At 33.3% G+C, this 25,961-nt stretch overlaps 3 protein-coding genes and 1 long non-coding RNA gene across 5 annotated transcripts; all 4 read right to left on the minus strand.

Moving 5' to 3' along the window:
• Positions 1 to 280: 280 nt before the first annotated feature.
• On the minus strand, positions 281 to 1,562 carry LOC128176869 (histone-lysine N-methyltransferase SETMAR-like). Its single transcript, XM_052843406.1, has 2 exons — positions 879 to 1,562; positions 281 to 661 (listed from the first exon to the last, which is right to left on the minus strand). Exons 1-2 carry the CDS (start codon positions 1,560 to 1,562, stop codon positions 281 to 283), a joined length of 1,065 nt encoding a protein of 354 aa, XP_052699366.1.
• A 436-nt stretch (positions 1,563 to 1,998) lies between these two features.
• On the minus strand, positions 1,999 to 6,155 carry LOC128177683 (uncharacterized). The gene is made up of 3 exons (XM_052844505.1): positions 5,832 to 6,155; positions 4,178 to 4,325; positions 1,999 to 2,701 (listed from the first exon to the last, which is right to left on the minus strand). Exons 1-3 carry the CDS (start codon positions 5,987 to 5,989, stop codon positions 2,483 to 2,485), a joined length of 525 nt encoding a protein of 174 aa, XP_052700465.1. The 5' UTR covers positions 5,990 to 6,155; the 3' UTR covers positions 1,999 to 2,482.
• Positions 6,156 to 6,985: 830 nt separating this feature from the next.
• Positions 6,986 to 9,586, minus strand: LOC128177593 (uncharacterized). 2 transcript variants are annotated; one of them, XM_052844362.1, is made up of 3 exons: positions 9,341 to 9,586; positions 7,995 to 8,145; positions 6,986 to 7,504 (listed from the first exon to the last, which is right to left on the minus strand). In XM_052844362.1, exons 1-3 carry the CDS (start codon positions 9,475 to 9,477, stop codon positions 7,271 to 7,273), a joined length of 522 nt encoding a protein of 173 aa, XP_052700322.1. In that variant the 5' UTR covers positions 9,478 to 9,586; the 3' UTR covers positions 6,986 to 7,270. The 2 variants fall into 2 exon arrangements, with proteins under 2 accessions (XP_052700322.1, XP_052700324.1); XM_052844364.1 differs by having other exon boundaries at positions 7,995 to 8,142; positions 9,341 to 9,583.
• An 8,651-nt stretch (positions 9,587 to 18,237) lies between these two features.
• On the minus strand, positions 18,238 to 21,457 carry LOC128178737 (uncharacterized). Its single transcript, XR_008242990.1, has 2 exons — positions 21,294 to 21,457; positions 18,238 to 18,679 (listed from the first exon to the last, which is right to left on the minus strand). It is a non-coding gene; the product is annotated as an uncharacterized LOC128178737 (long non-coding RNA).
• Between the last annotated feature and the right edge of the window lie 4,504 nt (positions 21,458 to 25,961).

Raw genomic sequence — 25,961 nt, forward strand, 5'->3', positions numbered from 1 at the left:
TCAGGTATATCACTTCCTGTGATGTACATATTAACATACGAGGGTTGTGCAAAAAGTTCGTGGACAAATGTGATTTCATTCTAAATAACGACGCTATATTTAGAAAAGTATTAAAATATTTTAATATAGACTATAATTATGCATGTGTATAAAATTCAGAACAATGTACATTCTCATAATGTAGTTATCACTACAAAAACAATGCCTGTACAGGCCGCACGGCCCAGTCTGACGGTTACACGACGGTTTTATAACGTCGTACGTAGCGCGTTGTTTTCTGTTACTTTTCAACGTAGTCACCTTTGCACTGCAAACACTTCTCACACCTTCTTAGCCATGAATCGAACACATCCGAATACCATTTACTGTCGATTTTAGATACAATGGTTCGAGTAGCATATTTAAGTTCATCAGAATTCTCAAATCTTACTCCTCTTAGCTGTGATTTGATGAAAGGAAAAATTGCAAAATCCATCGGAGCAAGATCCGGACTGTATGGCGGGTGGTCAAGAAGATTGAATCCTAGGAGTTCGATTTCCAGACACGTGGAAGCTGCCATATGTGCAGGTGCATTATCTTGGTGTAGGATGATATTTCCAAGGTCCACAGCCATGGCAGGGCGTGTTTTCTTAATTGCCTTAACTAAGTCGCGGCGTAACACCTGTAATAAATAAAACCAATGTTTCGTTTGGTACACTGTATGTGGCTTTAGAATATGTGGGTTTATTAATATATAGTAATTAAATAAATCAAAATTAAGATTAGAATGTCCGGGTATTAAATTTATGAATTACGATATGCTAAAGCGAAATGTGTAATTACAATTTAAATGTGATGAAATGGGTAGTTCTCTACCTTGGAGTAGTATGCACATTCACCGTCTGACCGGAGGGTACAGCGTGGACCAAAATCATTCCGTGCCGATCAGCAAAGAATATGTACATTTGTTTACCCACGGATTTCGCAACCTTCGCCTTTTTCGGTGCTGGTGAACCCCGGTGTTTCCAAATGCTGGATTCTGTTTTTGTTTTTGGATCAAAATGATGCAGCCAAGTCTCGTCCGTAGTAATGATTCTGTCAAGCCACTTCTCTCCTCCTCTTTTGAAATTCTGTATGAAAGCCTTACTTGTCTGCATTCGTCTTTTTTTGTGCTCATCGGATAAAAGTCTGGGCACCCATCTTGCGCAAACACGACTCATACAGAAGTCTTCAGTGAGGATAATAAAAACCGAAGATTTGCTAACATCACTTATTGACGCGACTTCTCTTAACGTCAGACGTCTGTCCTTCATGACAATGTCATGAATGCGGGATTTCGTTATATCGTCACAAAGCAAAGGCCTTCCACTTCTTTCAGCGTCTTTTAAATCGCAAACTCCATCCGAAAATCGTTTGTGCCACTTGTAGACTAGTGATCTTGATATGTGTCGATGCCTTTTTGTGTTCTCCATCATTTGTTTCGTTTCGATAGGTGTTTTCCCCGAGTCCACGCAGAATTTAATGATGGCGCGCTGTTCCATGCGATCCGCCGACGTCGCTTTTTCTGGCGTTTTCAAAGACATGTTCTTGCCGTAAACTCCTTGAAATATCCTCTGCTCAATTAAAAACGGCTTTAAATGACGTATGAAAATGACGTTCACAATTCTGACTACCTCACAGTTGAATATTTTGACGTTTTTACCCGTATTAAAAATACTGTTAATATTCTTATCTGAAAACTGAATCTCGAAATTTGGACAATTTTGACAATGGGCCGTTCGTGCTTTTCGCGACACTTTAATACAGTAAAATTTAAGTTTAATTTTAATGAAAACATTCAAAACTACTTTAATCTGATTTGGAATTTTATGACAAATATGTTGGTATACAATATGCATATATAAACCCGTTTAAAATGACAAAAACGCGATTGTCCACGAACTTTTTGGACAGCCCTCGTACATATAATTACAACATTCATTTTTTTCTATAAAGATCATTCCAAGTTAAGATTATGGCTTGACAAACTCCAGAAAACTTTAGTGATTTTCATAACAGCGAAAAAGTATTAATATATAATAGCTTCATCTTTCAATATGAGCATGAATGTGTAATGAAAATAATACTTGCGTATGATAATTAATAATTCATTTTGAAAGTAGACTGTACTTCATTTATTTCATATTTTCATAACTTTTAACGCTGTTTTAGAAATTTTCGTTCATAAATTTATAACAAATTTGAAATGAGAAAGTGACAGTTTTGGTAAGCTTGAAACTTTTTCTAAGCATAAAATTATCCAGATCTTCTTCTAAATATGTTTAACAGCTCATTTTAATTCATTGCAATTTTATAATCCTATTAATATTTTATAACATATTCTACATATATTAATAAAGTATAAATTTATAGGTTTTAGACTGTAGATCATTTAAAAATTGCGATGCTGATTGTCTTAGATTACCTTTAATACAGAGTTGTGATATTACAATAAGAATGAATTCTATACATTAATAATATGATTTTCCTCCCAATCATATATCTTGAAATAAAAAATATGATTCATATACACGGCGTTGTCAACAAGTTGGACAGTTTTTGTAGAACATCCGGGTAATGAAGAGAAATGTCGTTGTGTTGGCAACCGATACGTTATATTCCACGGTATGCTGCACATCACAAGGTTGTCTAGGTATGAGGACAAGAACTTGATATCTATCATCTAATTGAATTGAAGAAAGCTTTCCTTTATTCATTTTTTTTCATATTTGTCGTAGTACATCTAACAGTTTTTTTATTGAGAGTGCTGGATGGTCATTTATGGTTTTGTTCTAAAGTTATCTTTTTATTAGAAGAGCTTTGTATAAAGGTTTAGAAACATATTTACACCATATATCCAGTATCTTAAATATTATCATTTTTTCTTCACTAATAATAGTTTATGGCTAAAGAAATCATATCTTTTTGTCAAGGAGGTTTTTATGTTTAAATTGTTTACCATCAAGCATTTTAACTTGAATACTAACTAAACTAATCTGTAATTTATTGATATATCTTTAATAGTGTTTGTTTGTGTTACTTGAACAGTTGCTTGATAAATCGTTTTGATATTATCATAATTATCAGGCAATATAATTAGGGACACATGGTTTTGAATAGTGTACGTACTTATCTATTTTGGTGGTTTATGTTGTTGATAAATCGATTGATAATTTGCATACATGACAAACGTTAAGCATAGAATTACCAAGTGTTAAAGTTTAATTTTCATTGTCACAATTGACAGCTGTTTCCTTTACTAAATTTCTCGCCAATATTTATAACTTAGATATATTAAGACACCGAAAGTGATCCATCAGGTAACAATATATACCTTTAATATACCTCTACTTATTTTTCACTATATAAGAGTAATTCGAAATTTTCCGATGATTCCTTAAAAATCGTAAAAAAGACGGCTACCTGCAAAATGATGTATCAATTCGATAAACTGATACAAAAATATTCGGAACACATAGTAATTTCTGTTAATCAAAGGAAAGTTCTGAAATTTTTGGATTAAAATCATAAATAGTCATAATTATATGATTTAATTCTTGTTACACGTCTTTTTTGATTGGCTATACTTATTTATCTTTATCGTATAACATAATTTGTTTACGTCACAATATGACGCGCATGCAATTTAATTTAATTTTTACGTTATAATATGTTGAATGCACTAAAAATTAGAATATTAATTTAAATTTTTTATAATAAATTGTTTGTATCGGTATAATATTAAATAGTAAAAGTGTACAATTTAGGGAGTCAGCAATATTCCTTTTCCCCTCAAGTAAGTTTATTTCACGTATTTCACTTCGTCTCGGGATATAGACTTGATCTTGGGAGATTAAATGCTGACTCCCTCAAAGACAAAGGTAAACTTTAATTGTATGTTATTATCTCGCAATATGACAATTTCGAATTTAACTGGATTTAGTCTTTCTTTGCAGGCGAAGATCATTCGTACGAAATTGAATATTGGTTTTGTAGTTTGTAAACATAAATGTATTTCACATGCAATTAACTGTACACAAATAATTTTGAATCATTTATGGCGGCGAGTGCAATGTTATGTGATTAACGATTAAAGAGATCATATATGGGCTGACAGAAAATAATCTAAGCTTTTTTGACAGAATTTGAAAATACTTACCAGTTCTGCTTTTGGATCCTTTGGATAATCCGGAGATCTGATATATATGCCTAGTCGTCCAATGTCGCAACTAGATATATTCAATGTGGCTGTGTCGTTCCATGGTGTACCTGGAGACAACATAGGGGTTCGTGAAGTTGCAGAACATCTGAAAATTATGATGAATTCGATCATTACAAGCCATCTATTGAAGAATAATTTCATTATTTCCCAATAACTTTCTCAATAACTTTCAATAATTTCATTGATTTTCTTCGATTTTATTTTGTAACAATTGTGCGCACATGGATGAAATTTAAAAATAAATTTTGAAATGTATGTCAAAGTCTGTCAAAAATGATCTGAAATATGATAAATCCTTGAAATGCAATATGATTGTGATGTTCCTTGCTATTTGCTTTTTTTAAAATTGGGTTAAGTTAGGTTAAAATTGTAAACAGCGTTTAGTCAATTTATTTAAGATGTTCTTTTTAAAAGGCGAATGTCTATAATTGACAATTTAACTCCTGTAAAGTTCAGTTTATTGGAGAGAAATAGTTTATGTTGTGACAAACTCTTAATACTATCTAATAAGTATGATAAATGTATCTAGTCTTTTCAATAAAGAGTTCAATATCAATTCTATTTAAGAAACCAACAGTAAAGCGATTTAAAATTTTCCAGATAGATGTAAGAACGTTTGAAAGTTTTAGCAATAAATATAATCATAGCTGTATAATCAAATTCTTAAAACATAGTGGAGAATTAAAAATATGTAAAAAAAAATTATAGCAATTAGTTTTGCTTTAAAATGAAAACAAGAGAAAATCTGTCAACGTGATAGCAAACCTGGGTTTCTTACGTATGAGCAGTATCAATATAATTCCATTTGTCAACCTTGAATTGATACATACATATTCAGAGAAATGGAATATCTTATATGCAATGTTCTAGGGGGAAAACTAAGTTCGACAGCTGGTAGTTTTTGCATTTATTATCAAAAACCAAAATCCAACTGATATGCACACTTCCGATACATCTACAATAAAAAGACAAAACAAAAACGTCCTATCTTGAAAACTGTAGGAGGAGTTATCCGTACAATAGGGTTACCATATATGCAAGAGTATGAAAAAATGCCTATGTTCAACAGCTGGTAATTTTTGCATAAATTATAAAAATGTAAATTCAGGTAATATGCACATCTCTAATATATGTGCAATTGATCTGCAAAATAAAACCTTTTCATCTTGAAAACTGTAGGATGAGTTATTCGTACAATAGGGATACTCTTTGGGTGGCCGCCTACGCCCCCCTCCCCACCCGGCCATTTTTACCATGAAAATTACCAGATTTTTCCTTTGGAAACCCGTTTAGAAATTGTACTTTCATTCAGAAGCTGCAAGTCTCTCTAAACAATATAAATCATATTCCATTCAAAAATCCCATTGAAACAGGCACATGTCTCGCTATATTTAGACAAAAATATATAACGGTAAAGCTAATTGATGTCATTACATAATTAATAATTTACACAATGTTAGATGTCAACGCCCAAAAGGAAAACTTTTAAGCTATTGATACATAAAAGTCTGCAAACATTGCACTTGCTATGAATGAGTATTCTGATAGATAATGCGTTATTACATGTGTATCTATAAATTGGAAATCAAACCTTTGGAAGATATGATCATCATGATTCACAGAAATGAGTAACCTCATCTTTTGAATGACAAAATCAAATTCCTGGGCTGAGGAGGTGCTGTGCAAGGTAAGAAATAATAATGCAAAAACAAGGTAGGTAATTTTTACGTTTGGTGTTCCTTGTCTCATTGCTGTATTGTAAGGGACTTGAAGATAAAAACTTGAGACGTTTACCTGTTAAATGTGTCCGATTTTGGTCTGAAGGATTAGATAAGCTTACCATACCGATGGTAATATCATACGTGTAGTACATCAAAGAAAAATACAATGGAGGGTACGAATGTGTCAAATGTGTGAACAATATTTAGACAATGTTAAAAAATAATAAAATTCAATTTTATGAGCCAAGTTACAGGACTCACAGAATCCTTACCAAACTTCGCCTTAATCAAGATACGGCTCATTTAGTTGGAGGATTATAAGGAAGCTTTGATCGTTTTAATCATTTATCGCAATGATCCACCCATTTTCATTACTTATAGTCAGCTTTTTTTGGAATGGGTCTGGTCCTTTATTTTAACATTTACCAAATGATACTTTATGCTAAACGCAGTAATTTTTGTGATGGAATCAAAGATGTTAAATGTTCCATTACAGACAAACTGACAAGCTTGTTCGTTTGAGGTGAGCTTAACGATCTCCGACCCTCAGCCGTATTCAATAACTCTAATTTATCCGGATTTTTTTACTCGGACCATAAATATGCCTTTGATAGAGACAGATTTAATTAGTCTTCTGGCCTCAGAATTTAAACTCAATATTTTTGTCAGCCATAAACTGATTGTTTATCATAATATGGCGATTGAAATTTGTAATTATCAAAACACTTAAAAAGGATTTCAATTTTGTCCGTGTTTTCAATCAAGAGACATATAGACAGTATACAATGTTTGACCTAAGCCTAAGTTTGCTTCATGATCCTGGGGCCCAGTGTTTATTAAACGATCTATTATTTAACAACATGTATGGCTTAATGGTTCCACAAAGATCCACTAAATACAAGTATAGGTAAAGGGCCCCTGAAGCACCGGTACAACCTTTTCTTTATTAACTTTGATCTCAACTTGTATATTTATTCCATTATATCCATCGTGGGCAAAGAAATAACTTTGTAAAATGCATTAATACAATCAAAAAATTTCTTTTTATTTCATATAATTTACAAAGTTTAAAGGACAAATAACATTATTATAATGAATAGAAATACTTTGAGAATAAAGGTCGGAGAAGTTTTAAATTGGATATCATTATTTAACAATGAATTTGCCATTACGTTTAACACTATCAAATGAGAAAAATATAAGCCCATATCGCTTATCGCAAAACATGAGTTTCACTATAGGAAAAATTCATTTCCAATGTTGTTTTAAGTGAAGAAACGTTTTTTAAAGACATTTTTCACGCCAAAGTTTACAAATGCTGTGGAGTTTCATTGATATTTTCAAAATGTCCCTTCCAGTCATATATTTTAAAGAAGAAAGAGTGCTCCAGGTAAAAGTCAAATGCAGGTTGAACCACTTTTGTGAAACAGCCAGGCAAAGCTGAATAGCTCTTCCCTGTTGGCCACCGATATGTAAAGTTCCAAGGAATGCTGCATGTTGGTGGATTGTCAACATTAAAAGACTCGAAAGAGACATCAACCACCTGGAAACATAAAACATCAAAATTATGTCGTGCAACAGTTTAGGTTTAAAATCAAATGATGAAAACATGGATATTATTTCAAATACCAAAACTTAATAAATATATTATTTTGTATTAACAATAGTATTGTAAACATGAAATAGACCGTAACCCCAACCAACTGTCTCTGTCTGTGATTTGAAGTGAATTTGTTAAGACATCAAACACACTCTTACCCTCCATTGCTTATTTCTTTAATGTACTACATGAATGATTGTTCCACCGATATTGTCATGCTTTGTTTACAAAACGAAGAACTATAAATTCTCCTTCTTGCTTTACACTCTACCAAGGACATTTCAAATTTTGTTGAAGCATTAGAAAGGCTATTAAGTTAATCATTCGAGATATTGAAAATGACAAAATAAACAAAATTTGAAGAAAAAATATCGAGCTCGAAACCATGTCCCTTTAAAATCGTGGAATTTTGCGGTACAAATAACATACTAACCGATGCTACTTTTGGGTCTGGTGGATATTTTGGGTGTCTCACGTTGAACTGCAGTTTTCCGTGATCACAGTTCGAGATGTTCATTTCTTGGGATTTATTGAACGGAGTCCCTGGAGCCATCATTGGTGTTCGAATTGTAGCTGAACATCTACTTTTTAAAATCAAAAATATATTCTTTTATGCATTGAATCCAGGCAACTCTTTGTTGATAAAATGCTCTTCATTTTGTTACCCACATCCATCAATAAATTATATTCATAAGTAACTTAGATTTTTTAGATAATTTTAAAAGTTTGCCACTATACTGTAATTTAATTGCTTATAATTTTATCTTAAATTATCTTAAATTATCATTTGCCAAAATTAAATCTCAGTTACCATGAATTATGAATTCAGGTGAATCTTGGTTCTTTATCGAAGTGCACGGAGCTTTTAAGGGGGTGTTCAGCCGTCTTATTATAAATATGGACCAAAAATGTAAACATTTCTTGAACTAATATCATAGGGTAAAACTAATTAAAATGTCAAAAGATACAAAAGCAAAAAATATGGTTTTACATTTTGTTTTCTTTGCAAATGGCGCGCGCACACGAGAACAGAACAATGCCTTTTAAATTAATTAGAACACTTGTAGAACTGCACAACTGTAGACTTATCTAGAAGATTAAAAAATACTAAACTCCAAAATGTGAAATCCACTCCAAAATCATTTGTGGGGAAAAAGATTTTGACTTGCACATTTCAGTGGTAGCTTTTCTCATAACAGGATACACTTTACTTATCAGTTAACTTAGGATCTATTTTTAGAACAAGAAAAACTTCAGTCTCTACTTATACCTCTTCTGTCTATGGAGGCACATTTACGATAGATTTTCATTTAAAAAATATATATCAATTCAAAATAATTTAATAATGTGGCTGCCATCTCGATAAAAAAAAAAGTCATCAATGTGATTTAAAAAAAACCAAAAGTGAGACTTGCCAGGCATAAGACTAAAGAGGGGGAGATTTGATGGCTATAAAAATAGAAATGTCACTACGGCCCTTTGATTGTTTCCTGGTTCGACAAACACCACTATAATTATTTTAGATCTGTCACTGCTAAACCAGTTCTAAATTGATACTAGATAAAAACATATTACCAACACAATAGCTCAAAAATGCAAATCTTTACCAAATATAACTCACTTCATTAATGTCAGCATTCACATGACCTAGATTTTGACCAATTGGTATACCTGGCTGACAAATTTGTATTTCCAGCAAACTATTGAAAACTTCACTGATTTTCAGCATTTCGCTGTAAAATGAACAGAGAATTGACATAAGATGTATAATTTACGAACCCTCCAAATTGTCCGCGATCAACAGAGATAAGAAAACTCATTTTCTCTATCACCATTCTGACGATGTTTTTCTCCTGGCTTAGATGTATTGACTGAAAAATGAAAAACAACACAAATGTTGAAACTAATTGTTTCATTGTGTTGCTTTTTTCCTTGAGAACTCTATCCCGTATTGAGTATCACTAGTTGATCACAGTTGTGTAGAATACTTTCTTCATGTACAAAGTCAAGGCTACTGTTGATAAGAACCAATGATCTACAATCTAGATAAAACTTTGAAATTTTTGGACGCTCTTTTTCCCTGTCGAGACTTCTAAATAGTCAAATGAATATATTCATTAACACAATGGCGTGTGTACGCAAGCGTTTTTAATGAATAGAAAAATGTCACTTTAGTGACAAGCTTTTTCCATAATCAAATCACACACTAGGTTCAATGTACTGTTTTATAAACCGTGTAAAAAGGAAATTAGAATAGCTTTTTCGAATAAATTTCTGGCACAATAGAAATGATACTCACCCCACCCCCATCCACACCATGATAAGCAATGCAATCTTACACTATTGAGATAATGGTTGAAAATTGTCATTCTTTCAATCAGTTTACATTTGAAGATATCATATCTGTATGTTGGTGCTTTAAAATATTGTTTGCAATAATGTATAGCTTTTTTAATTCTTAATATCGTTTATTTCAAGTAGAACACCGGGTCAAAGACTCATTTAAAGTACATTTAGTTGCTCTTCAGTCCTTAGGATTTAACCAGCTTTTCATTTACAATGTATTTTACTATCATTTTAATATCCCGTACTTTTCTTATCTTTTGTATTAAAAAGCGTGTCTGGGCTTCAAAACGTGAAATTACCCAAAGTGCAGAAACATATGTACGAGTAAAAATATCAAAATTAAACTTTTCGCCGGGTGTTTTTCTTGTTTATTTGAATAATATATGTCCTTTCCAATACAGATGTGGCTGAGTGCGAAAAAACCTTAAGGTGCCTCACTACACCTTGATATAGTTTATCAAATCAGCAGAAAATTACTTGATTATGATAGATAGCATGATGGATAAGAAGTATATGTGTCAAATAGGCGAAAAAATGGGCAATTTCTGATAAAAAATGATATTTTCAAAAATTTCATTCAGTAAACAAGAACAAAAGACCCAGGCGGATTTGAAATCATGAACTGCGGTTCACAAGCCGGATACTTTAACCATTGGGCTATTACGATATACATCCGAATCGATTGATACAAACAGTTTACATGTAACAGAACATTTAAATCGCCATCTTGTGACGTAGTGTCTTAAAAAGTATAAGTCTCGGTGTAGTAAAGTACCTTAATATATACTTGAGTGTTATACATCAGTATATATTAAGGTTTTTTTGTCATTGTTGTAATACAATGGAATTCAAATTTGTAATTTTCAAGGAAGTTGTATTTAAAAAAAAAAATAACAACAAATAAAGCGAAATAAAGTATTTTCATAAGTTTCATCACGATTTTTCTTCTACGCATCATTAAATACTTGAAGATTTGGGGGCTGAATGGTCGTTGCTTTTTTTTTTTTTTTTGCTATTATAACCTCCTTTAGATAAATAGCTCTATATTAAGACATAGTAAAATGCATATATTTTAAAGCTGAAATATTTTTCTTCCCCTTAAAAATAGTTTATAGTCAAAATAGTATATGCCGAAAATAGTATCTGTCAAAGTTCGAGACATACCTGATGGTTATAATTTGTTGGACACCCAGCGACCCTGTCTGATTTTTGACAAAACCAAACATTACAAGTACGGTACCGATCAGACCCACCCTAACACCAGATTAAAGCCTTAGTGTGCAATGACGCTTTTTCTAATCTAGAGTTTAAGGTTTTGAAAATTTTCAGAGTTGTATTCCATCATTTCAAAATTGTTCGGAAAACATATTCGTTGCTCGCAACAAGACTGTTTGTTGCGATAGAAAGTACCTCATAATATAGAGGTGTCCCATGGCATCTAAAATAAGGTTTTTCCGATGGTAAGCCAAACGTTTTGTGTCAGTTGTCAAGTAGTACGCGAAAAAAGCTGATAATTGTTTGTGACGTAGATAAGGCCATGATTTATTTTTCATCTAGGTGTCTCATCTTCGCTATCCAAAGTTTTCGGTCCACCTCGGGAAATATCGAAACCTCTTGGCTAACGAAGATGAGGTTATTTGTTAGGAACCACTATATAAAAAAAGATGTAAAAAAAAAAACTACTGTAAAATTATGTTATGGGGTTATCAGGCAATCTTGTACACATGTGGACCAATAAAAAAAATTTCACTGACGAGTAAATATTAAAAACTGTCTAAAAATGCTGTTATATGATACAAAAGCGATAAAACTGAGGTTTAACGTGTTGTTTTGTATGCAAATTGCACTTAAAAGACCAGAGCAATGTCTTCTCTAATAACATGGAATAGCTGTAGAACTTCGCAGGTGCAGACTTATTTAAAATTTCAAAAAAAATAAAAATGAAAATCTGAAAGACGGTCTACTCTAAAACCATTTTTTTTTTTTAGAAAAAGGGTAAACACTTGAACATTTAAGTTGAAATTTAGAACATTTTAAAACATGAAAAAACCCAATCTATACTTAAAGCTGACATGAATTCATAAATACGCATTACTTCCCTTTTATCTCTGACTACCGCCAAATTAGTTGTCGATTTCTATCGTTCTGCTCATAGCTACACACCCCCTATATAAGGCCGAGAGCCCTCGTCATGCTTCACCGCATTCAGGAATTTCATACACCCGAACACGTTACCTTGGACGAAAAAAATTGTAAAAACGCGTTTTAAACAAAAGTAATATGACAACCACTTCACTGGCAAGATATATCCCATAAACGACGAAACAAGACAGACTGAAATCCGTACGCAGATCCGTTCTGAAGATACTTCAGAAAATCCTCGATAATTGTAGAACTTTTTTCCTGTGTATCATCACTGTATGTTATAACATCGCACATGCGCAAACCACACAATGTGGCAGATCGAGCAATGTCAATTATGATTATCGCATGGATTTTATAAACGGGGAGTTTTTGTAGGAACGGATAGAAACGTTGTTACTTTCTTGGATTTACTATCACAGCTACTGTTTTGGATGTAGTGTCGCCGGGGCTTTAAAGAAGATGCAGACGTTATGCACTCTGTATGAACGACACACGTGTTCGATGTGCATGCGAAGTAAGGCAGCACTGTCTGTGCAAAATAATACAGATACCTTGGACATCCTTTCAAAGAATAAATATATTTTGTATGTCATTGATTGTTGTTTTCTTTATTCTTTATTACTACATTTTACTACAAGTACAATGTGTAGTTCATGCATGTAGAAGTCCGTGCAACGTGAATTCCTCGATCGGAAAGCAACCGACCGTAACTTTCTCAACCGGTATATATACCCCAGTGGCAGTAGAGGAGCGATCGAAACTAAAATGGAGACTAAATGCTTTTATGAATTCATGTCAGCTTTAAACCTCTTATACGAGGGCTGTCGGAAACTATTGATACATTTACCTATATATTCTTAGGATAAAAGATAAACCCTTGAAATTTCACCAAAACGTACACCAGGAAAGACTTGATCAATGTGCAAAGTTTCTTTTCCATTGCATGATTTGATCATTCCTGGTAAACTGACCAAATTGCTTTCGCCCAGTGACCCGGAGCAGTCGCAAACTTATCACAACGTCATTTTAACGCTTCTCATTGATACTATGTATTAAACACCTTACAAACGAACGGAAATTAATTATGATTAATGATTGTTTTCTTCATTTCTCATCTTTTGTTTACACATCAAGATGTCAACATTTGCAAACTCTCTTCATTCTTGATTTTTGTGAAAAAAATGGAATTATTTTTAACCAATAGTCAAACTACTGTGAAATGTCTCCTACAATTATTTTGTGTACATATTTTAGAACTGTTGACATCGGTAAGTGTGTAAAAAGTACTTGATATCTAGTGCCTTTGTCTTGTAACGTGTTATCTACTGAGTTCTTTTCAAGGGAATAGGGTATTAAATATATTAATAATTTTCCTTTACTCTGCTTCAGTATGAATGATTGGATTTAAAACAAAATAATCAATGTAAGGCGAGGTGTGTGTACGTGTCCTTGAGCCGGGCACCCTGCACCGTGTTACTTGTCAGAGTTCTTATTGTGTTCGTGGAGTACCAGGTTATTTCACCCTTATTCAGGATTACTTCTCCTGGTACCCCACCACAATGCCTCTCGACTTCTCTAACCACTGGCGCTACTTACTTCGACCCTTGCTCTTTCTTTCTCTCTCGCTTCTTCTTCTACAGCTTTGCGTTCAGGCGTCCTTTCACTTCAGCTGCTAGATCAATTCTCCCTGAGAAACTCTCAGCGCGTCCTTATATATGATTGGGTCGTTCCACCCGTTAAAAGGGTAACCAGCATTCTGGGAGAGTCCACTCTAGTCTCCTTAGTTACATCCCTTTGAAGTTACCGAACGCCCAATCTTTCACCGTTACACTACCCACGCCTCGATATACATGCGTCTCGCATGTCCAATGATTAGAGTACAAAGAATTTTTCTCTTTATAAACATATTTTTTTTTTGTTAAAAGTGATTGATTTTAATACAAAAATAACAATGGGGTAAAATCAAGTGTCTTTAAACAGGAATATCGTTCCTTCCCCATAGATAACAAAGTTATCAAAACAAACAAGAGCACTAACAATATAAACCATCATTTTAAAACAATGTTTCCTCGTCACATCACATTCTTCAACACAGGCTCATGCGTTCCAAATATCCTCCTCGAATCTCTCAACACTTTTCCGTCTTTCTAATATCTTCTGATAACTCGCACTGTTCTTTGGTGACTGCTCCCATCTGTCTGTATGCTAGCGTCATTTGTGGTAGCTTGTGTCTTGCAGCAGGGACAATGGAATGGAATCAAGGGCGCCTCTTGATGTCCAGTTGTCTCTGCACTCACACTTGATGAGGTAGGCGTTTCTTTGTCTGGTGTTTGCTCGGGTGCCTTGCGTTTGACTCCAGGCAGTGAAGGAGACGTCTTCTTGCGAATGGTCCTGCCGGATTCAAGGTTAGGCTCATAGATAAGGTCACCAGGGTCTTCAAGCCATTCTTGGTCATCATCTGACTCTGTGATGACAGTATTCATAAAACTACTGGATGTCTCTGGTGCGTTTACCGTGTCTTTCGAACAGTGGACTCTTTTCTGGTGTCGAACGAGAAGTGAAGATTTGGCAAAGGCCTTGTCACACTGACTGCATTCAAATCGCCGCTTCCTCAAGTCTTCTGTCGCACACGTGATAAGATGTTCTCGCTTTCGTAGTTCTGTAGAGGGTAATGACCACGGGTCTGGACATATCATCTCAGTGCGAGGTGGTGGACATACAGTTTCTTTCAAGCTGACATTGAAACACCCCAAATGTCCCTTCAGTTGCAGCTCATGTTCTGATTCTTCGATATACATCTTAGCTGATGCGACGTCCACCAAACATCTATTCTTCTTCAAGAAATCCAAACCCAAAATTCCATCAGTATTGATGTCTGCTACTACAGTCGTAAATTCACATTCCGAGTTACCAATGTTAATCCGAAGATTACATTTTCCTTTAGCCTGTAACAGTGCACCATCAGCTAGTATGATGCTCTGGGTACTTGGAGCAAGTGCATTTCCCTTGTATTTTGTAATATTCTCATAAACACTATGAGAAATAATTGTCAAACAAGCTCCTGTGTCAACTAAAAAGTTACAGAGTATACCATTCACGGTTACGTTTACAAATAGACCTGACTGAACATCGATGCGAGTCTGAGTAAGGAAGCTTGAACCTGGTATAGGGCTATGTTGTTTCAATGTATTTTCAGTTTCATCTTCAGATTGACTCGATGTCCTCTTCTGCCTCTGAGACATGCATTGACCACAACCTGCCCTTTTCTGAGCAAAACAATCTCTTGCCCTGTGTCCTCTTGTACCACAATTATGACACTTGTAAGGAAAACTGCCTTTACTCTGTGAACCGTCAGTGTTCATCGTGTTTGTAGTTGTCGTGTTTGACTTGCTATCTATTAAAGCCGCTATCTTGAGCTCAAGTTCTCGAAGAGATGCCCTTAGTTCATCTCTCAGTTCTTTGAACTCACCTCTGACATTAGTTTCTTGTGTATCTTGTTTTTCTCCAGAGGCTCCCCTTGCGTGGCTTATGTCGCGTCTTTGTCGCTCAGCCCTACAAAATGCCTCTATCTCTACGGCGAGCCGTATAGCCTCATTTAGCGACTTAGGTCTTGACTGTTGAATTCTTAACCTTATGTCAAAATCAGTGAGCGCATCAACGAATTGATCCTTGGCTATCATTTCTGTGACCTCACATGGTGCACTAGGGTAAGCTAAATGTGTCAGACGTCTTATGCTCTCACCTAGTTCAGGCAATGTTTCAGTTGATTTTTGGCGCTTCTCTCTTAACATAGCCCTGTACAATTCTGTTTGGTTTGCTGGGGCGAACCTTGCCTCTAACGCTTCACAAAGGTTCCTATAAGCGCATGCATTGTCTTGACGCATATTCCCCAACACCGTTTGAGCTTGTCCTCGCAGAGATGCAGCAAGGTAAAGACCCTTTTGTTTGTTATTCCACATGTTTATGTTACCGCATGCCTCAAAATGCGCTCTATAATCTATCCACGAACCAGTGCCATCGAAAGTAGCTGGCTTCATCACAGTTTTTCCAAACTGCTGATTATCAATCATTTCATTTTTCATAGGTGTGACATTAGGACCCCAAGCCCTTGTTATACTAGGCATTGTGTAACTGTCCTTAGCCAAGCTCCAAGTAACACTTGGCGGCGTAGACGTGGTTCTGGTTTCTGGCGACGTGAAATGAACACCAGGTGTTGAAGTCCTTTGGTAGAATTCCTTATCTCCCTCCGTAAACCGCAGTGTAGACATATCTTCACATAGATCATTTGCTCTAACTTTTGGACGTGCACCCTTTTCATCTGGTCCATATAATTCATAACTTGGACTTCCATGCAAATATCGTCTGTTCAACTCCGCTATGCTATCATCTTGCGGTCGTTGTGCACCTGCATCTGTACAACTCAAATCACTCACCATAGATGACTTAGTTACCTTAGCAGGAGATTGCTTATGCATCATCATCTGCAACTTTTCCTTCAATCTTTGTCTCTCTGCATCGATCTTCTCAAGATCTGCTAACAACTCCTGCTCGACATCCATCAATTCTCCCTGAGAAACTCTCAGCGCGTCCTTATATAAGATTGGGTCGTTCCACCCGTCAAAGGGGTAACCAGCATTCTGGGAGAGTCCACTCTAGTCTCCTTAGTTACATCCCCTTGAAGTTACCGAACGCCGAATCTTTCACCGTTACAGTCTTAATACTAGTTAACCAATCAGTGAAAAAAGACGGTAAACTGAAGCTCTTTATCCCTTGCCATCGTATAATTTTGTTTAAGCAACTGGGTGGCCTGAAAATGTCTTTTTCCTTGATTTCCACCAATTTGATGTATATTCGCTGCGCCGCCTTCAAAATTCAATATACCGTCGTAGTCAGATTTCTATTGCTTAGTAAATATATATGTACCATATCGGTATTTCAACTCGAACACCAGTGAAACTTGATCAAAAGTGTGTCTATGGAGGCATATTGACGTCAAATCGTTTAAAAAAAAAGTATATATCACAAGTTTTAAGAAACAAAGCTACAACCAAAATGTTCAATCTTTTTAAAAAGCAAAACGTTGTTAAAAGGAAACCAATAATCTCCTTGCATATTTTTAAACCTTTAATTTAAGTATGCAGCTGCGCTCAAATTTTGTATGAAAGCATCCTCAGATGGAGAGATTTAAGTTTGTTAAAAACATGGTCCCCGTGGGAAGGGTTGGGCCACGATGTAGGGATCACGTTTCACATAAGAATATATAGAGAATATCTTCAAAAGTCTTCTTCATTTTAAATATTAGGGTAGATAAACTCAATTTTGTGCGGAAGCATTTTTAGGTCATGTAGATTCAAATTTGTTCAAATCATGGTCCCCGGGGTAGGTTTGGGCAACAATGGGGGATCAATTTTTACATAGGAATATATAGAGTAAATCATTAAAAATATTCTTCGCATAAACTTTCAGGCAAGAAAAACTCAAATTTGTGTAGAAGTATCTTCAGGTAGTTTTGATTCAAGATTGTTCAAATCATGGTCCCCAGTGGTAGGTTGGTACCACAATATGTAATAATAATATGTGGATGAAAATCGAATTTTTTTTTAACTTTTTGGGCAAGATCTACGTATAGTACTTTAGTAACCTCAACACCTTATGGCTTCTACTTAAGGACCCTCGACACCTCATATCTTCTCCTTTTTATGACAGTACGTCACAACATTCGATTTGAACGCATTTTGAAACAGTTTATATCGCCAAAATGTGTTGTCTATCTCTGTGCCGCAATGGGTTCAGCTTCAATCTACCAATCTGCAGGTTCCGTATCCGAATACTACAGAGACTTTATTTTTTGGAATAGAAATAGAAATGAAAAAATTTCTGTGTTTTCAAGTCGAACACATGCTAGAAATCCATATGTTTATATATATAATAATAAGTAATTTAGAAGTTCAGATTTGTATAGAGAACTTTTTGTTAATGGAGGACCCTTAATTGTCAAGATATTTTGAATTTAATACTAGCATGCTCATTTAATCAGAGTTATGGCAATTGTTGCACAGGGAGCGATGTGGCCTCTGGGCTTCTTGTTATAGCCATCTATTCTAGTTTGGGTAGAAGGAAGAAACACTGAAGGATAAACAAGACCATAGATGCCCTTGATCCCCTCCAATATATGACAGAGAGAAAGAGGTTAATTTTTATTCAATACACTTTCATTTCGTGTCTATAGTTAATACAGTTCTGACAAGGTATCAACATTTATATAGACTGCAAAATATTAAACAACATTTACAATCAAGCTGCCATCAATTTTATCTGAGTATCTAAATCATAAAAATAATGATTTCTTTTCCAATTTTGTTTTATTTTATCCAAATTAATTCTACTATAGTGATGGCTTTTAATATATAACCGGCTTTGTATAACGGAATGAAATCCTATTAACGTCTTTTTCATGTCAGAAACGCATAATTTTCATACGGTTTGAATCCGGGGGTCGTTGTTTTGATTTTTGCAAACTGTTATACAACTTGAGTAAGTTCGGTACTATCTGTTCAAACTGTCCTCCACTTGATTTGCTCTCATTTAGTAAGAGCCTTAGAAGTGCCTGTCTCACCAAAACATTTCCTGTAAAATAAAATGATACATACAATTCAAATTATGATTTAATTTATCATTCAGACATCTATTGAAAAGATGAAATCTTATTTTTGAGAAGTTTGAATCTCATTTACGATTGATTTCTAGCACGAGAAAAAACAGTGGTATAAATGTGTGTTTCTGTATTAATAAAGATTATACTGTTTTAGCGTCCTTTATGTTGGTATTGACATGAAAGTCCTCGGAAGTTACCTTTATTATTGATAGCATTGCCTAACTTTTTGTCATCTAAGACTATTGATTGTTATCGTCAGAACTTCCTATCACACATCAGATTTGTGTAGAAATTCCAATCACTGTCTGAAAAAGTTTCTACAATATCTTTTCAGGTATATTTTCACACTTATCAGCACATAGTTTTTAAACCATTGATACGATTCCATCACTGGATTTTGTTACAAACTATCAATGTTTAGCTGGTTAGCATTCCAAACAAACAAAAATCAAGAAACAAATTGAAAAAGGTTTGCCATGCTTTCAGTAAGTTCAACTTTAAAAAATATTAAATTTGTAAAATGGTACCATAAATTTTGTTCGGGTTTATTTATTGGGTTTTTTTATTCTTGTATCGAAATATCGTTTTAATCGGTTTAAACTTTTACTTAAATCAACTTGCTTTTTAATCATAAAGGTTTCAATTTTTATGAGCTATTAACATACACTTATTTTACTATCATATTTCTATCACACATCTTTTCGATTAAAAATATACATGCGTTACTTGAGTTGAATTATTGATATCAATTAAAGTACCGATACAAGGTATTCATAACAAATTTACCTAAAAAACCTTTCATCTAAAAATTTAATTCATATTAATGAAGAATTCAACACTTTTTCACCAAAGTTTTTTACTGTCTTCAAATTCACACACTGTGATGACATTTAGAACTCTCGGGAATTTTCATATCAAATGCACTGAGCTCTTGTATTTTCTTTGATGAATTGAATGTATAGCAAATTTTCAATGAAAATTTACACCTATTTGTATTATCGTTTCTGAGTTTATCCATGCAAATGTGATGTTGTGGAAACATACTCTAAAGAGCCTCCCGTGATTTAGCGTAAATGTAATGCGCATGCAATGATTCCCGGATTTTTAAAAGTAATTTTCGTTGATTTGTTTTAGTGAAGCTTAATTGAGAAAAAATAAAAACAAATTGGTAATCTTCAAGTACCAATGATATTTAAAATATATAAAACAAAAGACAGTACTCTTCCGATTTCTCGGTATTAAAGCCCAAAAATTCGAGTCTATTATTTTAATATAGTAGTATAAATGTTGACTACCGCGGTAATAAAATTGAATAACTTATTCAGTAAATAAATGATAAACGTTTCTTTGGGTTAATGTTTTTATTTTCCAGCTGGTAATTTGATAAGACATAAGTAGAACTGAGTGTTTCTTGATTGAAGCACTTTGAAAAAATTATCTGGTTTCCACTATAATACATTTATAAACTATAAATAAGTTTAGATACAACTTATTGATATGTTTGGTAGCATTGAAGCAAAATAATATTACAACGGACACACTTTCTATGAATAATACTTTTTTGGGAGTTGATTTTAATCAACTCTCCTATGCAATTACTCTGGCAAACCGAATGTGAAACAGTAGTTGAACCTAAGCACAAATCATTACCGCTGACAAGACTAAGTTCTTGAAAATAATAGAAAAGTTCGATGTAATGTATGCTGAAGCATTGTTTTTCAAGGAAACTTATCAATAAACACTTTGAAAATAGTCAAATTTTATATAATACGAACAATTAAAATAATTCTATAGTCTCATATATTCCTACGCCAGAGTTTAATATAGCCTCTGTCTCCGTAAATTTCCGACAAGCAGAGAGGCTCTCTTGCTTGTCGGAGATTAACGGAGACAGCCGAGCGTCTGGTTGAACGAGACTAGAATTCGATATCAATTAATAGTGTTTGGATCCATATAATTTTTAGAATTGCCTTGATTATAAATACATAGTTTGAAATCTATCTTTAAATATAACACAACATGATTCATATGGGGTTTCTCGAAATTCTTGTAGGAAAAGTCTAAAATTCATGTTATAAAAAGTGCGTAATTCAAATACAGCCTAGAAACTAATTGCAATGCAAGATAAGTTGATTTTAAAATAAATGATAATCAACTCCCGTCAGTACTTCAGTACTTTGATTAATGCTACATGTAGTATAATATTAAAGTTACATGCATACCAAGATCTTTTACATTGTACGATAAAAATCATTAGAAAAAAAGACTAACACTTAATATTATAATTTAGTGTTTTAAGTAGACAAAAGTTTATATTCAATGTTTACTCTATAAAAACAAGATATGTTTGTGAACCGCTTATTATAGATATAACATGATAAACCTGTATACCAAATCTCATTCCAATATGTTCATCCTCTGCGAACATTATGCAGCAGTGAAAATTGCCATTAAAAACACATTAATTTTACTAAATAAATAAAATATCACATAAAAAAGAATACCTTAACTAACGGGTTTTTTTTTCCGAACTTGAATTTTTTTCCGCAAGAAAGCCAACAATTTAACCGATGATTATATACTTACTCGGTATCTTTAACGAAAAGGTCACCTGGATCATGAGAACGCATAACAAAATCTTGGAAAGGTTTCGCATGTTGAGGGGGAGGGAAGAAAATTTCTTGTAAACGTAAAGCGTCACTGGCTTCGTTTATATACGATGGTGCTACACTCGCAAATCATCATGAAAGGAACAGTCCACAAAAATCGAAGGTTTTTAATTAAAAAAAGATACCTAATATTACCATCGTAAGAATAGTATTATGTATAAACGATAGGTAACATTTGTCATAATTAAAAATATATTGCCTTTTCTCTCTCTACCACCGATGCTTACTTGCTCTACGTCATGTATTTATTAACTGTTATCTGTGCAACAAAAGTGTTTGAAAGGTCACCTGTCACAGGACATACCTAGCTGATAAACCGTGGAAAATATGACTACTGTACTCGTGTAAAAATAACTGCAATAACTGCACGTTTTATTACCGGAACACGAAATGAATTCATAAACATATATAAAGTAAACCATGCTAGTATATCACAAAACAAAAGAACGTAATGAAAAGATTACAAAGTATATTTATACTTTATAAAATCCAATCATAATACACGTAATTGTAAATTTCAAAAACGTATCATATTTAACAATTTTGATGGTATGTGCATAATTATAGACAGGTGATGTGTAACAGCTTTAACACACACACACACACACCCCACCCCCACCCATCATAACACTGGCTATTTAATAGTCTTCCCTCCGGGGGAGGCTGCCATTTAGCAGATGTCCCCTAAAGCAAGGTTCTCCCTCAAGTATTTGCTGAAGATTTTTGATAATATTTATTTTGTTTTAAAAACTTCAGATCTATATTTAAATGTATTCAAAGTTGTTATTTTCTGTCCACTTACGCTGAGTTTTGAGTGTGTAATTGGATCTGTGACATTACTCATATTTTTATAATTTTAAGTAACTGTTCTGTTAAATATTTGATTACTAACATTTCAAAGTTATTTTCATTTCTTATAATAATGCATTCCAAACAAATGCTATTTGCATCATTGATAAAATGTAGAAAATGTGAATATATATGGCAACCTTTGAACCCACATCACACAACGATTTTTGTGACCTAATGATGTGTTATGACCTTAATTTATCTCAATCCAGGAGAGTCGATAAAAATTGACAAATATATTTTTTCCTGGCAGATATTATTATAATCAAGAAATATACTGTGCGAATATTTCAGTTGCGTTAAGTAATTTTAGCAAATATTTTTCCATATGTTTGACGTTTCAAGTGTAACCAACGGAATTCCAAATTGTTTCTTTCAAAAACATAAAAAAAAAATTTCTCTAGATAAATACTATTAGTCAAAAATTGGTAATCATGGTTTTCCTTGTTTTCTTCAGTTTTAAAAACTTTTGAACCGATAAAAGAGTTAAATTCTAATTTATTTTATTTACTTCTTTTAAGTATAAAAAAAAACTACTACTGGACGCTAAAGGTCAATTCCCGGTTACATTTTATTACCGAAAATTTCGGAGTTGCTGCGTGCTCAATTTTGTATTGAAATTCAATTTCATACAGAGTAACTAAGTTATAAAATTTCATTTTGGTTATTGGTTTCTTGTAAAGTAAATGCATCTAATACAATGTTATGATGTTAATCAGATGTTGGAAATGTTGTAATGTTGACCAATTCGAGGTACATGTTATGACACATTTCTTATCTAAAATCCATAAAATTTAGCATAATTTAATATATCGATACAAATTTAACATTACGCTTATGCTCCGCGAAATGATTTTGGTTTTACACACTTCCCAGACTCTGCTTACTTAGCCTATGAAATTTTCAAAATTCAGAACAGGAAAATATGTTTTATAAGTGTTTCAAACACAAATATTGTGTTTCCGATCTTTTTTAAAGGAACAAACCAGTAAGTAGAGTTGTTCAGTTAAGAATCTGCCAGTATTGTTTTGGATGTAAAAAAGGTTATTTCTAAAAACATAAAAATGAAATAAGGATAAGGTGATTTTTTGGTCGATAATACGGCACAAACCCGTAAAAAGGTATACCGTACTCCAAATTCTTTTACTGGAATAATTTGAAACATTGCATTGACACTATTAATTCTATTCTTTATACCCCACTTTAGAACCCTTTCTCTTGAAACCGTAAAGTTCACAGTGTCTCAAACTCTCAATCCACACAGTCTCCTGCTTTATAACAAGATAACAAGCAGTTGTGAGAACGATTTTCAAGATTAATAACTGTAGCAATAACTCAAACGTTTAGTCTTGGGGGCGGGGGACATAAATATCACAAAATTTGACCCATCCATACTAGTGTTCTGATGATAAAAAACAAATTGGTCACAATTATCCTGGCACTGAATAGATATAAATATTTGCCCCCATTTTATTTTTGCCCCTTTTGCCCTCGTTTATAGCGGGCGAATTTAAGAATGGGCATATTTGAATGTCTCAAATCGCAACTGTGTCTGTGTAAATTTAAGACAGAGCGAAACTGTTTTCAGGTGTAGAAGTTACGTATATATATCTACCCAGTGAGATGTGACAGCGAAAACATTATATTTTTGTTTGAACTGAATCACTATTACATGTATATTAGCATGAATTGATCAATGAATTAGTACTGTACAATACCTGGTGATTTTTTTTTTCTTCTATTTTTGATCTGTAAGTCAAATTGGATTTTGAATGACAGATTTGATGAAATTGTTGATATTTCAATTTTTTTCTCTCATATACATGTTTTTTTAATTAAATTTTCATAATACCTATTGAAAAAGGTTGAAAATGACCACAAAAAAGTTCACACTCAGCATTACTGCATTTGCAATATTCACTGCTTCGAAAGTTCTAATTAAACATAAACACATTTTTTTGCAAAACAATGACGACTTTTTTACTGGTATCTTGAATTTACTGTTTGTACTTTTAGATTAAAATGTAGGCTTTCATTTTCACTTAAACACCTTTATGGCCAGCGTTTTTAGAGAGTCTGACGGAAAGTTTTGACCGTTAATACATTTTAAGTACAAATAAGTCTTTTTAGGTAAAGAAGGAAATGAATTGTCATTTCTTAAGTTGTAATGGGACACCTGTCGATATTATTGTAGATAACAGTACCTTATAATCAAAGTACTTTATTAAGCCTTTACAATGTAATTCAATCATATTCGTCTTCATACTTTTGGGATTTCAAAAAATATAAATCCGCCCTTTTTCTATGAGCTATTTTTTAAAACCTATTTTTGATGTCATAACGACGACACTATATCCGTGTAGATCAATAGTCTTATGTTTTACGTTTGGTGCGTTTTATACACAGTGCTAAAACTGTGATACACCATATGTATTAACCTCCCACTCGGAACGACTTATTCAAACAAAGACGTCACAAAAATCGGGTTTATGTGCATAGAATCAGGAAATATAAAAGTCCTGAAAAGCTTCAATTTTTGTTATCATTCTCCAAGAGTACTCTGGAGCTTTCTGCCTCCTACAGTCTCAGTAACTTGACTGTCTTCGAGATTCAGCCCAGGATATTTGTTCAGTGCTTATGGTATTCATGTATGAATGCTTCTTTTATGTCCCTGACCTGCTACACATATAACTTGTGGTGTTTTAGTCTTACTAGTACCTAAATGCCGACCCACTGATTAAGACTGGGAAAAGATGAACAATACAACTGCATTGTTATAAAAAACAATTGTCATTTTTAAAAATAAACTATTTAACACAAAAACATTTTCATTAAAACTTCAAATACCAATTAAATCAATGTTTAAAATAAAATTGTGAAATAATTTTAATGTAAACGGCGACACTTGGTACATCATGCTTATTTCGAAAAATAAATTTTTCATATTTGAAAATTTCTTTGAGAATATATGTAAATTTAAGCATGTAAAACTATGTTGATTCTTATAATTATGCAATGAAGAGTGGTAATTTGAGTTACTGATTGACTTGGTTAATTTTTTTTGACATTTTAAGGCATACTTGAAAATATAAATATACTGTTTAAAATTGAATAACTAGAATAATTCTAAACTGACTAAAATGTACTCAAATCAATCAAAACATTTTACTAACAACATGACTCATGCATAATTATTAATAATTAAACAAACTAAGCATCGCACGAACACAAACAACGATATCAATTGAAACGAAATTCTACAATTTATTACATTGTTTTGATATTTTTTAACTAATATAGGTCTTGTTAATTTCAGTAAACTCCTAAAAATGCACAGGAGAATCCAAAGCAATACAGAAATATTTCGTTATGAATTGTTCTCATAATAAAAATATATACTTTATACTGTGGTTTCGTTGAATACCAATTTTCGTGGATTTCGTTGTTAAGTTGATCCACGAAATTAAATGTTCATTGGAGTTCAATTTCAACTAACATTTTGTATTGATAGGATCATTGGCCACGAAATTACGTATTCTTGAAACTGTGGTTTTCAGAAAATTCACGAAAATTTATACCCACAAAAATTAATAAAACCACAGTACGCTATTAATACACAAGGCACTCATCGCCGCCAGCTTGGATTTATTTTAAACACTAACATCAGCTGACATTTTTGCTTAAAAACTCAAGATCATCGGTTGAATTTTATTGCGATCCTCTCCGTATTCAAATC

This window comes from Crassostrea angulata, chromosome 3 (genome assembly GCF_025612915.1).
Source record: "Crassostrea angulata isolate pt1a10 chromosome 3, ASM2561291v2, whole genome shotgun sequence".
In the NCBI taxonomy this organism is placed as follows: domain Eukaryota; kingdom Metazoa; phylum Mollusca; class Bivalvia; order Ostreida; family Ostreidae; genus Magallana; species Magallana angulata.